This window comes from Phyllopteryx taeniolatus, chromosome 5, assembly GCF_024500385.1.
Source record: "Phyllopteryx taeniolatus isolate TA_2022b chromosome 5, UOR_Ptae_1.2, whole genome shotgun sequence".
NCBI lineage: Eukaryota > Metazoa > Chordata > Actinopteri > Syngnathiformes > Syngnathidae > Phyllopteryx > Phyllopteryx taeniolatus.
Window position 1 is genome coordinate 2,794,402 of NC_084506.1, and position 14,712 is coordinate 2,809,113.

The window sequence follows — 14,712 nt, forward strand, 5'->3', positions numbered from 1 at the left end:
TTCTCCTCCTTCACTGGCTTTTGTTTATTCAACATCTGTGAATCACATGTGGCATGGCACAGCTCCACTGGACCAGCCACATTTCCTGTTGTCTACATTCTGTCTACCAACAAACTTTGTCACGACCGAAGAAGGAAAACCATCATTCGTAGTCCAGTACACTGTTGGATGTTACATTCACATAGGACTACAATGGATATATATATATATATATATATATATATATATGTTTTTTGCAGTTTCCCCACTTCAACGTTTAAGATCATCAAACAAATATAAATATCAGTCAAATATAACCCAAGTGAACTTAAAATGCTATTTTTAGATTTTTTTCCTTATTAAGGGAAAACTAATTATTCAAAGGTACCTGCCCCCTTCCCTGTTAAATCATGAATTAATTGTGGCCAATCACAATATTTGGTTAATTTTCACTGATCGCACCCAAGCCTGATTACCTCCAGACCTGTTCAATCAAAACAATCACTTAAACAGAATCCGTGCCGACAAAATCAAGTTGGACTAAATATCTAAAAAAGCTGCAACAAAATGACACGATCCAAGGAAATTCCAGAACAGTCGAGAAATAAAGTAATTGGCATCTATACGTCTGGAAAGGGTTACAAAAGCCTTTTCTAAAGCTTCAGGATTCTAGCGAACCATAGAGGGAACGCAATTATCCTCACATGGAGAAAACATGTAACAGTGGTGAACCTTCCCAGGAGTGGCTGACCTACCAAGATTACCCCAAGAGAACAGCAATAAATAATTCAGGAAGGCAATATCTAAAGAACTGCAGGCCTCCCTTGCCTCAGTTAAAATCAGTGTTCATGACACAACAATGAGGAAGAGACTGGGCAAAAATGGCATCCATGGCAGATTTCCAAGGCGAAAACCACTGCTGACCAAAAAAACATAAAGGCTCATCTTTTGTTAAAAAAAAAAACTATCTGCATGATTCCCAAGACTTTTGGGAGAGCATCCTATTGAACTGACGAGATGAAAGCTTTTTGGAAGGTGTGTGTCTTGTCAAATCTGGTGTAAATGTAGCGCAGCGTTTCAGAAAAAAAGAACATCATACCAACAGTCAAACATGGTGGTGGTAGGGTGATGGGCTACTTTGATCCTTCAGGACCTGGACAACTTTCCGTGATTAATGGAACCATGAAAATCCTGAAGGAGAGTGTTCAGCCATCAGTTTGTGACGTCTAGCTGAAGCACACTTGGGTTCTGTAGCAGGATAGCGATCTCAAAACACACCAAGTCAACTTCTGAATGGCTTAAAAAAGCAAAATGATGGTTTTGGAGTGGCTTAGTCATAGTCGAGACTTGAATCCGATTAAAATGCAGTGGCATGACCTTTAAACGTCTGTTCACGCCCGAAAACGCTCAATTTTTTGCTGAATTAAAACAATTCTGCAAGGGAGGGTGGGCCAGAATATCTGAATATTCTACCCTAGTCTCACTCATCTAAAACTTGTGCGGCCCGCACAGAAGACAACTCGGCAGACTGAAGAATATGCAGTCGTGTCGTTCTCCACTTCTATACTTCTTCTATTGGGCGTTCAGAACAAACCCGATGACATTATGGAGACGAATGTGTGATTTTGCTCAATCCACTCACTCCTTTCACCCCCCAAACCCCCATTGTGCTGTCTGCTTCACTTCTGAGGACTGTTCCTTCGAATTTCAGCCACGTGGTTCGGTTACAGATGATGCTGCCTTCATGTCCTCCCTTTATAAACCTCAACACGGTATTCCACCAAGTTTAAGTGTTTGCCGGCGCTATGAAGCTAATGCGTCTGCAATCACTTTTCATCCTTCCAACGTCTAGTTTATATGTTGTATTTCGCAATCCAAAACGACATGTTAGCTCGAGATATTCAATGCTCGCTCAATATGTATCCGATGGTGTGCTAGTGTCGCACATTTTCCACAGCACCTGAAGGCAACATGAGCGCCAGTGTTCAGACGCAGTACGTGCAGATGTTACCACTTTCTTCTACCTCCTCCGTCCTCTTTGGTAAGTTTGAATGAACCTTTTTTTATTTGTTTATTTTTTTTACTCTATACATACATGCAATTGACACTGACTTTGTTTTCAGTAAACGGAGCAGTTGTTGACTTTGTAAAACAGCTGGATTATTTAAATGTGCGAGTTTTCCGGACTTTTCTGTCACGTTCCCTTCTACAGCGTGACAATTAGACGTTCCATATCAAGACACTTTGTCGTTTACATTTGCATGCGTTCCCCCAAAACTATCAATGTATTGTTGTCACATTGTTCCGTTAATTAGACGGCACCCGGATACGAATACTGTGTTCACTTACATAACAGCAGACACGCCCCCTCCACCAATTTGTACACGTTTTGAGGAGTTGACCAGTGATTCCGATTAATGTAGTTATTAACAGTATTTCAGTTATTGGAACGAATAGAGGTGATATTTGGAAAAATAGGAAATATATATTTTTTTAAAAATCCTGTATAAGAAAAAAAATGCCTTCATGCAGTGACATACCACTGACAATAATAAACAAGAGCTTGTCAATCAAAATAGAGCATTAATTTCCTTGTGAAATGTAAAAGTCTGTGTGTGTGGGGTGGGGGGTGTAGTCCACTTCCATTGGTGCCAAGTGGAGCAGTACCAAAAGGATGCGACAGATAGAGCCTTATGTACAGGACTGAACGTGAACAGCGTGGCTTTACACTTGTACAACCAGCCAAATTGCTTGTTTGAGAGTTTGACTCAAATCTGGTTCTTTGCTCTTTGCATTGTCCTGATCCAGCTCTTGTGGCTCTGTTCTGTTTGTGTCAGGATTCCTGTGCTGGCTGCGGAGAAGAGGACAATGAGGATTGATGGTTGCTGTTTGGACTCTGAAAAAATACAAAAAAGATACATTGTGTAGGACAAATGGTGAAGTCCTCCAAGCAGAGATGCTCCAGAGATCTCGTGCTACTTCACCCCCTGTTCAATACGCTAGTGAAGCTACATGAGGATGGTTATGATGAGGAGAAGGAGATGCTACTTAAAAGGAGACGTGCTTTGCACGATTCTTTTACTGGTGCTCTTCTCTGTGTTGCTCTACTTGCGACAGGTAGACCCGAATGGAATCAAATACCACAAAGAAACTAACCTACACAAAGCTCCCTTTCTCATTGTCTCAATGTTCCAGGTTCTTCTGTCCTCTGGGTGGGACAAGCCAGCATGGAAGCTGGAGATCCTTCGCCCCACCAGTTCCAGTCGGAGTCTGCTGGGAACCAACGGAGCCAGAGTGGCCCAGGAGTCCCGGCCGGTAAGAGAGGATTGTACAAGGGTTTAGGAAGAGTCAAAGTACAGCTCTGCAATGCACCCCCGTAACTATCCACAAACGAACTACACTCAACAATCTGTTCCATGAGGCTGTTTGCTTTGTTAGAATCTCGAACACAATTTGATTGTAGAAAACAATGTCACCCGTACTGGTCCGCTGAATGTTAAATGTCTAAAAGTACAATGAATGTACTCTGTCATTATCTGTCCAAATGAGCAGAATACAGTGAGGCCCTCTGAGCCTCAGCTACCTCCCTGTGAACACAAGCCAAAACGCCCTCAGCCCAAGTCCAAAGCTCAGTCTAAACCCAAAGGAAGGTCTCAGTCTCGACAGAAGAGCATCACGCCGACCAAGATGACCGGTGCTCCCCTGCCGACAATGCCGCTCTTTGACTTTGTGGGCTATCTGCGAGACAAGGACAACCGCAACTTCCAGCTGCTCATAGATCAACCACAGAAATGTCAGCTGGGAGGATCCCAACAAGCTGGAGAAAGTCATCAGCTCTACATGCTCATTGCAGTCAAATCTGTAGCTGCAGATTTTGATAAGCGGCAGGTAAACAATGAGATTATTTTTTGTCTATTATCTTTTGTCTCATCCAGTTATTCAATGTACCTCTTGGTTCTATACCTACTGAACAGAATTGACCATTGCTACACCTCTAATCTTTTGATTCAATGAACAGATGTAGCAGGCTGTTTTTAGCCAAAAGATTGTGTATACTGATTTCCAGAACAAAATGCCAAACAGGCGGCACGGTAGCCGACTGGTTAGATCGTCAGCCTCACAGTTCTGAGGACCCGGGTTCAATCCCCGGCCCGGCCTGTGTGGAGTTTGCATGTTCTCCCCGTGCCTGCGTGGGTTTTCTCCAGGCAGTCCGGTTTCCTCCCACATCCCAAAAACATGCATTAATTCAAGACTCTAAATTGCCCGTAGGTGTGACTGTGCGTGCGAATGGTTGTTAGTTTGTATGTGCCCTGTGATTGGCTGGCAACCAGTTCAGGGTGTACCCCGCCTCCTGCCCGATGATAGCTGGAATAAGCTCCAGCACGCCCGCGACCCTAGTGAGGAGAAGCGACTCAGAAAATGGATGGATGGAAAATGCCAAACATCCTTCATCCATCGAGCTAATTCCTTTACTGTTTCCGTTGTGTCCAACCTCTCGTAAAATTCATCATACATTTTCTGTTTGACCTTTCCCGTGTCCTCTCCTTCTACTCCTGTCTGCTCTCTTAATTTCTCTTTATGGCTGCAACACGTTCCAAAAAAGCTGGGACAGGGTCATGTTTACCACTGTGTTACATCACCTTTTCTTTTAACAACATTCAATAAACGTTTGGGAAGCGAGGACCCCAACCCATCTCTTCTTCACTAACCTCTTGTTTGGTACATTTTCCCAAATATCTTCACTTGACCACCGAGTCTCTACCTCCTTTGTCTTCCCAGATGATATACCAAGCACTATCCTATCGGTCTCCCTAATCACTGTTGCTGGATCAACCCAGGTTTTACAGTTCCTCAAGACAACACAGAGCTTTCCTCAAATCTGTAAAGTCTTCACATTCCTCATTTCTTAAATTCCACAGTTTGATCCTCAGCTCTACCTTTCACCCTTTCTTTTTCTCACCTCCACATTCATTTTACACCATAATCTCTCAAATTGCATTGTCTACATATATAATATAGTCCACCTGTGTGCGCTTGCCTCGGCTCTTGTATGTCACCCTGTTTTCCTGTCTCTTTTGTTCATCAAAGCAAAATCCACAACCTGTGTCCGATCAAATTCCTTTTCATCACACCAAACCTGCCATTCACCTCCTTCACTGCCGTTCCTTTCACCAACATACCCAGTGACGTCTGCTCCCATCACCCCTCCTGACCCTTGAGGAATACTTTCTACAACCTCACCCAGCTTACTCCAAAACGTCTCCTTCTCCTCCAATTTACATTCCACCTGTGGGGCGTAACCACCGAAAACATTCATCATCACAGCTTCAATTTCTAGCTTTATGATCATCACCCTGTCTGACTTTCGTTTCACCTCAATAACATTCTTTGCACAACCTTCAGAATCACCCCAATTCCATTCCTCTTCCTATCCAGATCATTTCAGTATCTGGAAGTTTGAACTCCCCTCCAATGTTTTTAGCCTTGCTGGCCTTCCATCTCAACTTCTCCATCCACTAAAGATCTGTTCTTCTCTGCATCTGCAGCTCCCTACCTTCGCCTCATTTGTGTCTCCATTTAATGTTCCAACTCTCACTCCAACACTCTTAACCTTCCTCTTCTCTGTCTGTATAGCCTAACCGATCACTCGCCTCTTCTGTTGGACCAACAGTAGCCCAATTTCCATCTGCACCCTGTAGGTCAACAGCACTGTTGGCGGTGTTTGTTAACCTGAGCCGGACCGATCCTGTATGGAAGTCAATTGTCAGTTATTGGATTGGGACCAGCACGAGAAATACACTGGCTTGTGCCCCAAGTGGCTGGTTTCCACCCTGAAAGGGATATGTGTTTGAAAACGAATGGATAGATGGGTTACTCGTTTGTTTTTAAACAAAATAAAAGTTCTCTCTACTTTCAATTACCTCAGGTGGTACGTAGGACCTGGGGTAAAGAAGGCAGGTCTATTCGTACTGTCTTCCTGTTGGGGGTCCCCAAGAATCGCACTGCTTTGCCTCTGTGGGATCAGCTGCTGACCTACGAGAGTCAAACCTTTGAGGACATCTTGCTGTGGGACTTTGAAGACACCTTCTTCAACTTGACCCTAAAAGAGACCCACTTTCTGGAATGGGTCAACCACACCTGTCCTCACGTCAAGTCAGTGTTATCCCCATCAACATGAACCAAGAAACGCCAAACTTTCTCATCTTCATTTTCTCATGATTCATTTGTTTCCTGTTGTTGTCGTCTAGGTTCATCTTCAAGGGGGATGCTGATGTTTATGTGAATGTAGAGAACATCCTGGAGATGCTGCAAGGTGAAAAGTCAGACAATGATCTTTTTATTGGGGATATAATTGTCAATGCCAAACCCATTCGGCGCCGCACTTCCAAGTACTATGTGCCAGAGTTTGTGTACGGCAGTGCTTTATACCCATCTTATGCCGGTGGAGGGGGCTTTGTCATGTCTGGGTATACAGCACGGAGACTCAGCGCTTCCTGTCAACAGGTATTTTTGACACTATACAAAGTTACAACTTTTTTTTCTTCACGTTTTGATTGTTTTTATTTCCAGGTGGAGCTGTTCCCCATCGATGATGTGTTTCTGGGAATGTGCCTCCAGCTGATCGGCATCAAGCCATCGCGCCACCACGGTTTTCGGACATTCGGCATTCCCCGTCCATCAGCAGCACCTCACCTCCAGACCTTCGACCCGTGTTTTTACCGGGACCTCATGGTGGTTCACAGCCTCACTGTGCCCCAGATATGGCTCATGTGGAACCTGCTGCATGACCCCAAACTGAGCTGTCACAACAGGACCAGACCGACATCAGGATCATTCAAGTGGAGGATGGGCGATTCAGAAGGGGAAGGGGAGACTGACTATGATGAGAAGCAGGTCTTTGTCACGCATGATTAACTTCCTGTAGGGAAGATGTAGAATAAAATAAGACAGGCTTCTTGAAAGGCCTGAATTAAGCACAGATCAGTCACGACACCTAAGCCAAGTCGGCAGACGAGCAAAAAGAACTTAAAATAGACAAACATGCTTCAGTTTGTTTTGTTTTGTTTTCTTTACCTTAAGGAGGCATTAAGAAAACATTCAGGCTCTTAGTATTTAATGTAACATCAAATGACTGCTGTCGCACGGTTGGTATGAAACAGTCTTCAATGTCTTACAACTGTGTTGTCATTGTTTACATATAAACACACAATGCTAAAATGCATCACAAAATTTGGTTTAGTTGATTAAACAGGGCATCCAGACTGCCAGAAAATACAAAGCGAGAGGAGTAGAGCAAGCTATGCTAACTTTTAGTTTGTCTGGTAACTAGAGTGGGGTTCTTCTTGTCATTTTTATTGTGATGAATGAGTGCAGACATGTTATACAAATGCTCAACACAACCAGTCGCTCCTCGTATTGTGGCTATCTTCAGGTCGCTTCCTAATCCGCTATACGTGGAATGTCACATGACCAAACCTGGAAAAGGGATCGCTGACTTCCTGTGTGTGTTACGATAACGACCATGTTTGATTACATGATTGTGTGAAGCCAAACTTGCTCAAATTTTCTTTTCTTTATGGCTGGTGTCTTTAGACAAAAGTTAAACATGTATATCGTTTATTTACAGCATATAAATATATGATTTATGTAAACACAAACAAAGCCTAAACATTGAATATTGTCATCTTTGGTGGCTCTGTGGTGACATCTTGTGCTAAAAAAACATTGTAGACGTTTAAAGTCCCTACAGTTGCTTTGTCACGGCCCCCTTTGCCATTCACCACGATTGTGGTAGTAGGTTGCGCATATACTGGACTGGCTATTGTTACTAGTCACATCACAATCACAGAGTTTGTGGCTCAGCCTTACTTGGTGCTGACCACACACATAACAATTTGCAATCATAAATATTTAACAGGTTTAACTTGTACGATTGTCGGCCTTAACCGTTTTCTGAGCAAATCGGGAAGGTAAAATACACCCCACACCACAGGATAATCGCTCAGGATTGTCTTTTAGGGATATCCGACAATCTGGCATTTTCTATCTTTGATCGGAAAAAGGGGAGACTTGGAATTTCATTAAAAGTGGCTAGACTGGCCATGATGGACATATTGGAAGTAGCACCACTTGAAGGAAGGAAGCTCGGTGTTGCAGAAATTAACTAGAGAGTAACTCAAATTTCAAAGAAAGTACAAGAAGCACGGATGTGGTGATTTGGACATATGACAAGGAGAACTGGAGGACAGTGCGTTGGAAGTAAAGGGACTTGAAAATGAGCTCAGAAAAAAAAACGGTGAGCCTGTTTAAGGAAAAGCTGTGAAGAAGATTGGAAGGGAGGAAATGCTTAAATTGGGCCTGATTATTGGGATAATGGGACTCAGTAAGATGCGAGAGTTGAGAACATCCTCCTATCCATCCTTTGCAACTTGACAAACTGATGAAAAGTGAATGGAGTTAAGGTTAACCCTGTACCACGTGAATTACTTCAGCCATGTTTACGTTTGCTGGACTGACTGTTACAAAGCGTTGAAGTGTTCAAACAATTATTGCAAAATGTGTTTGTTGTTGTTGAAATAAAGATATCTACATATATGGAAAAAGTAATATTTATGGCACAGTCACATTAGGCAAACTATTGACATTGATAGATAGATTATCTTTTCCCACAGTTCATCAAGTATGACAGGTCCTTTCTTTAATTCCGATTTTTAATAGATGAGAGCAGATGTCAAACTCAAGGCTCGGGGGCCAAATCTGGCCCGCCAAGTCATTTCATGTGGCCTGCGAAAGCAAATCATCTGTGTCAACTTCCATGATTCTTGCTCAAATTCTCATAAAATAATAACAATAAATAGTATCGTTGAGACATTGCAAGCATTTTGTGCTTACAGTAACTTGAACAATAGTTGAAAAAACTATTATCCTTGACTTCTGATTTCAAAACTATGTAGCCATCAATTTGTTGTGTGTATGTAATAATATTATGAGGTGACCAAACATTTATATGGTTTCACAGTCAACGGCCCTCTGAGGGAAACCGTGACTGCAATGTGGCCCATGACAAAAATTAGTTTGACACACCTGGACTAGAGGCTTTGGACTGACAATAGTATTTGCAACAGAGGATGTTAGCATGAGATGTCACCCCTCACTTTTTTGTGACTGGATTGATGCAAACATGGACAGGCATATCAGTCCCCTGGAGGAACAACAGCCGCAAACAGGCACATGCATGCACAGTTACGTGGCTTCAAAGAAAATTACATGGACATTTCTTACACCGAAATGTTTCAACTGCCGACTATAAGATATGTTGCTGCTTCAACTCCAAATGCCACTGAGCTGTTGCATTGTTTTGCAGGCTCTCGCTATACATTTTCATTATATTTTACCCTCCAAAAGCTGTCTTTAAATAGTATGTTTTTAATAGACCTATGTAACACACTCAACTGTAGTCCTCCAATCTGCATTGGATTTTCTGCTCTTAACATTTAACATTCATTCATTCATTTTCCATACCGCTTATCCTCACCAGGGTCGTTTAACAACTAATTTCAATATTGTCCCTTATGTGTAGATAATAACTCTGCTTATGGACATTATAAAAAAAACTGGTGGTAATGTTGCACAAAAGTGTGCCTAAATGAGATATTAGTAAAACGCTACGTGTAAAGGTTCCATATGTTGGCTATTTAGACCTCCATAGAGTGACTCTCTAAAATGGACTTAGTATAAAACTGTTAATTTCATTTAAAAAACAAAACAACACACACACTGGTTTTGTCATACGAGAGTCCAGAAAAGGCCCCTCTGACAGCTACTACTGTTTGACCCAGTTTTGTGGCTTTGTCCATATTTGACAAAGACCACCCTCTTTCCTCTGATTGGTTGCCTCCGTGTGGAAGACCCACCTGTCACTACCTCTGAGAGCACAGGTTTGTTATTTTGATGACGCTGGCTCAGGGGCGTAGAGGTAGGCAGAGCTCTCCACGAGTGACGTAGATAACCTCGAGAAATTCGAATGACCTGATTTCAGGCCTCTTGCCAGAAAAACATCTGGAATTCAGGAATGTGTGGATGATTTTAATTTATGTTTACTGAGGCACCATAGAGACAATATTACAGCCCAAATACAAGAAAAAGTTGGCTTGGTAAAATATGGCACCTTTAAATTCCACCCAGAAATTATCTTGTGATGCTATTCGGCAATAAGACTCCCAAAAATGGCATTGTAGGGAGAACTAGGTTAAGAAGTACCTGGAATCTGGACAATGACATAATTTTTATCAATGATGAAAACAAGATTGAAGCAGAGCTGCCAACCTATAGAAATTAACTTCTAGAGCTTCTTCTTCTTCTTCTTTTCCTTTCGGCTTGTCCCGTTAGGGGTCGCCACAGCGCGTCATCCTTTTCCATGTAACCCTATCTCCTGCATCCTCCTCTCGAACACCAACTGCCATCATGTCTTCCCTCACGACATCCATCAACCTTCTCTTTGGTCTTCCTCTTGCTCTCTTGCCTGGCAGCTCCATCCTCATCATCCTTCTACCAATATACTCACCATTTCTCCTCTGGACGTGTCCAAACCATCGAAGTCTGCTCTCTCTAACTTTGTCTCCAAAACATCGAACCTTGGCTGTCCCTCTGATGAGCTCATTTCTAATTTTATCCAACCTGGTCACTCCAAGAGCGAACCTCAACATCTTCATTTCCGCCACCTCCAGCTCTGCTTCCTGTTGTCTCTTCAGTGCCACTGTCTCCAAAACGTACATCATGGCGGGCCTCACCACTATTTTATAAACTTTGCCCTTCATCCTAGCAGAAACTCTTCTGTTACATAACACACCTGACACCTTCCTCCACCCATTCCAACCTGCTTGGACCCGTTTCTTCACTTCCTGACCACACTCACCATTGCTCTGGACGGTTGACCCCAAGTATTTAAAGTCCTCCACCCTTGCTATCGCTTCTCCCTGTAGCCTCACTCTTCCCCCACCACCCCTCTCATTTCTGCACATATATTTTGTTTTACTTCGGCTTAATCTTCATTCCTCTTCTTTCCAGTGCATGCCTCCATCTTTCTAACTGTTCCTCCAGCTGCTCCCTGCTTTCACTGCAGATCACAATGTCATCTGCAAACATCATGGTCCACGGGGATTCCAGTCTAACCTCATCTGTTAGCCACTGCAAACAGGAAGGGGCTCAGGGCTGATCCCTGATGCAGTCCCACCTCCCCCTTAAATTCGTCTGTCACACCTACAGCACACCTCACCGCTGTTCTGCTGCCCTCGTACATGTCCTGTATTATTCTAACATACTTCTCTTCCAGACGTCCGCATGCAGTACCACAGTTCCTCTCTGGGTACTCTGTCATAGGCTTTCTCTAGATTTAGAAAGACACAATGTAGCTCCTTCTGACCTTCTCTGTACTTTTCCATCAACATCCTCAAGGCAAATAATGCATCTGTGGTACTCTTTCTAGGCATGAAACCATACTGTTGCTCGCAAATACTCACTTCTGTCCTGAGTCTAGCCTCCACTACTCTTTCCCATAACTTCATTGTGTGGCTCATCAACTTTATTCCTCTATAGTTGCCACAGCTCTGCACATCACCTTTGTTCTTAAAAATGGGCACCAGTACACTTTTCCTCCATTCCTCAGGCATCTTCTCACGCACTAGAATTCTATTGAACAAGCTGGTCAAAAACTCCACAGCCACCTCTCCTAGATGCTTCCATACCTCCACAGGAATGTCATCAGGACCAACTGCCTTTCCATTTTTCATCCTCTTTAATGCCTTTCTAACTTACCCCTTACTAATAATTGCCACTTCCTGGTCCACCACACTTGCCTCTTCTACTCTCCCTTCTCTATCATTTTCCTCATTCATCAACTCCTCGAAGTATTCTTTCAATCTAGCTAGCACACTGCTGGCACCAGTCAACATATTTCCATCTCTATCCTTAATCACCCTAACCTGCTGCACATCCTTCCCATCTATATCCCTCTGTCTGGCCAGCCTGTATAGATCCTTTTCTCCTTCTTTAGTGTCCAACCTGCCATACATGTCATCATATGCCTCTTGTTTGGCCTTTGCCACCTCTAACTTTGCCCTGTGTAACATCTCAATGTATTCCTTTCACCTCTCCTCGGTCCTCTCAGTGTCCCACTTCTTCTTAGCTAACGTTTTTCCTTGTATGATTTCCTGTACTGTGAGGTTCCACCACCAAGTCTCCTTCTCTCCTTTCCTGCCAGAAGATACACCAAGTACTCTCCTGCCTGCCTCTCTGATCACCTTGGCTGCAGTGGTCCAGTCTTCTGGAAGCTCCTCCCGTCCACCGAGAGCCTGTCTCACCTCTTCCCGAAAAGCTGCACAACACTCGTCCTGTCTCAGCTTCCACCACATGGTTCTCTTCTCTGCCTTTGTCTTCCTAATCTTCCTCCCCACCACCAGAGTCATCTTACATACCACCATCCTATGCTGTCTAGCCACACTCTCCCCTACCACTACCTTACAGTCCGTAACCTCCTTCAGATTACATCGTCTGCACAAAATGTAATCCACCTGCGTGCTTCTACCTCCGCTCTTGTAGGTCACCCTATGTTCGTGCCTCTTCTGGAAAAAAGTGTTCACTACAGCCATTTGCATCCTTGTTGCAAAGTCTACCACCATTTGTCCCTCAAAGTTCCTTTCCTGGATGCCGTACTTACCCATCACTTCTTCATCACCCCTATTACCTTCACCAACATGTCCATTACAATCTTCACCAATTACAACTCTCTCTCTGTCTGGGATGCTCAGAACTACTTCATCTAGCTCCTTCCAGAATTTCTCTTTTACCTCTAGGTCACATTCTACCTGTGGGGCATAGCCACTAATCACATTACACATAACACCCTCAATTTCAAATTTCAGCCTCATCACTCGATCTGATACTCTTTTCACCTCCAAGACATTCTTAGCCAACTCTTCTTTTAAAATAACCCCGACTCCATTTCTCTTCCCATCTACACCATGGTAAAATAATTTAAACCCTGCCCCTAAACTTCTTGCCTTACTGCCTTTCCACCTGGTCTCCTGGACACACAATATATCAACCTTTCTCCTAATCATCATGTCAACCAAGTCCCAAGATTTTCCTGTCATAGTCCCAACATTCAAAGTCCAAACATTCAGTTCTAGGCTCTGTGTTTTCCTCTTCTCTTTCTGCCGAAGAACCCGCTTTCCACCTCTTCTTCTTCTTTGACTTCGACCCACAGTAGCTGAATTTCCAACGGCGCCCCGCAGGTTTACGGCGCCGGTGGCGGACGTTGTTAACCCGGGCCACGATTGATCCGGTATGGAATTCTTTGGATGAACGAATTTGTTTGGCAAGGATTTAAGCCGGATGCCCTTCCTGACGAAACCCTTTGCATTTATCCGGGCTTGGGACCGGGCTACAGTTTGCACTGACTTGTTCCCCCCATAGGGCTGCATTAAATTAACTTCAAGAGCAATTTGTCCAAATTTGTTTGAATTTCCATACCTTCAAAATTTTGTCAAGAATATTACCGCGGAACAGTTATATTATGTAATAGGATAAAAATAATTTCGCATACCGTTCAATTGCACAACATAATCATTACTTTATAATCGTAATCGTTAATAAATTACGGCTTCAATATGTTATTTTAATGTATTTATTGCATCGACTTTGTAATGGTAGACATAGTTGCAGCCTGAATCAAAGTATATGAGATTTCGACGTGCCATCTTCCAAAAAATTTTTTTTTTCTAATTTTAATTAATTCATTTCCGGTTCAGAAGTCATCTTGTGAGACTGTGAATTTATATTTCCAGACCCACATTAATTGGTTTGTTATTTCCAGCCAGGACTATGTGACAAGTCTACTGTATCACCCAATCACTTATTTCGGTGTTTTGCGACTTCATGACTCGATAGCTTAGCAATTAGCATCGTGCTTTTCCATCTTTTCCTACCCATTCTTGGGCCTCCCGTTGTGATAATGTAAACGATATGTGTAAGAAGCATGGTAAGAAGTGTAGTTTATGTTAAATGCAAAAATAATGCATTCAGTAAACTCATTCCACTTTGAGGGGCTCAAAGGTGTTTGGACAATTGACTCCACTGTTGTGGTATATAAAAGTAAAACCATAAAAACTAACTCTGTTATCTAATACTTCAGGATCTAATTGTACACCCAGGTGTATCTCAATAAACTAGAATATCATGAAAAAACAAATTTCAGTAGTTCAATTAAGAAAGTGACTCATATATAAGGCTGCAACAATTATTTTAATAATGGACTAATCTGTCAATAATTTTTTTAATTAATCGTTTCATTGGATTAAAAAAATTGGTCAGAACGTGTAAAAAAAATAAATAAATAAATAAATAAATAAAATAAAAATAAAATCGGCAAAAATGTTCATTGTCCAAAGGAAAAGCAGATTTTTTGCAAATGTCTTATTTTGATTCAACACAAAGATAGTCTGTTTTTATGGATGACTACAGAAATCGGAGAATATTTACTGCCGAGAGGATGAAATTCAGAGGATTTGGACAATTTTAAGGTAAGCAAGGTCTTTAAATGATTAATCAATGATCCAAAATAGTTATTAATTTCATAATCGATTAGTTGTCGATTAATCGATTGTTGCACCTCTACTAATACACAAGTTTCACGACACACATTGAAATATTTTTTATATCACTTACAAAGAAAAT

At 42.4% G+C, this 14,712-nt stretch overlaps 1 protein-coding gene across 1 annotated transcript; it reads left to right on the forward strand.

Moving 5' to 3' along the window:
* Positions 1-1,755: 1,755 nt before the first annotated feature.
* Positions 1,756-8,739, forward strand: b3gnt9 (UDP-GlcNAc:betaGal beta-1,3-N-acetylglucosaminyltransferase 9). Its single transcript, XM_061772960.1, has 7 exons — positions 1,756-2,020; positions 2,817-3,096; positions 3,175-3,294; positions 3,532-3,867; positions 5,906-6,132; positions 6,228-6,483; positions 6,550-8,739. The coding sequence occupies exons 2-7, from the start codon at positions 2,992-2,994 to the stop codon at positions 6,892-6,894; spliced, it is 1,389 nt and encodes a 462-aa protein (XP_061628944.1). The 5' UTR covers positions 1,756-2,020; positions 2,817-2,991; the 3' UTR covers positions 6,895-8,739.
* Positions 8,740-14,712: the final 5,973 nt, after the last annotated feature.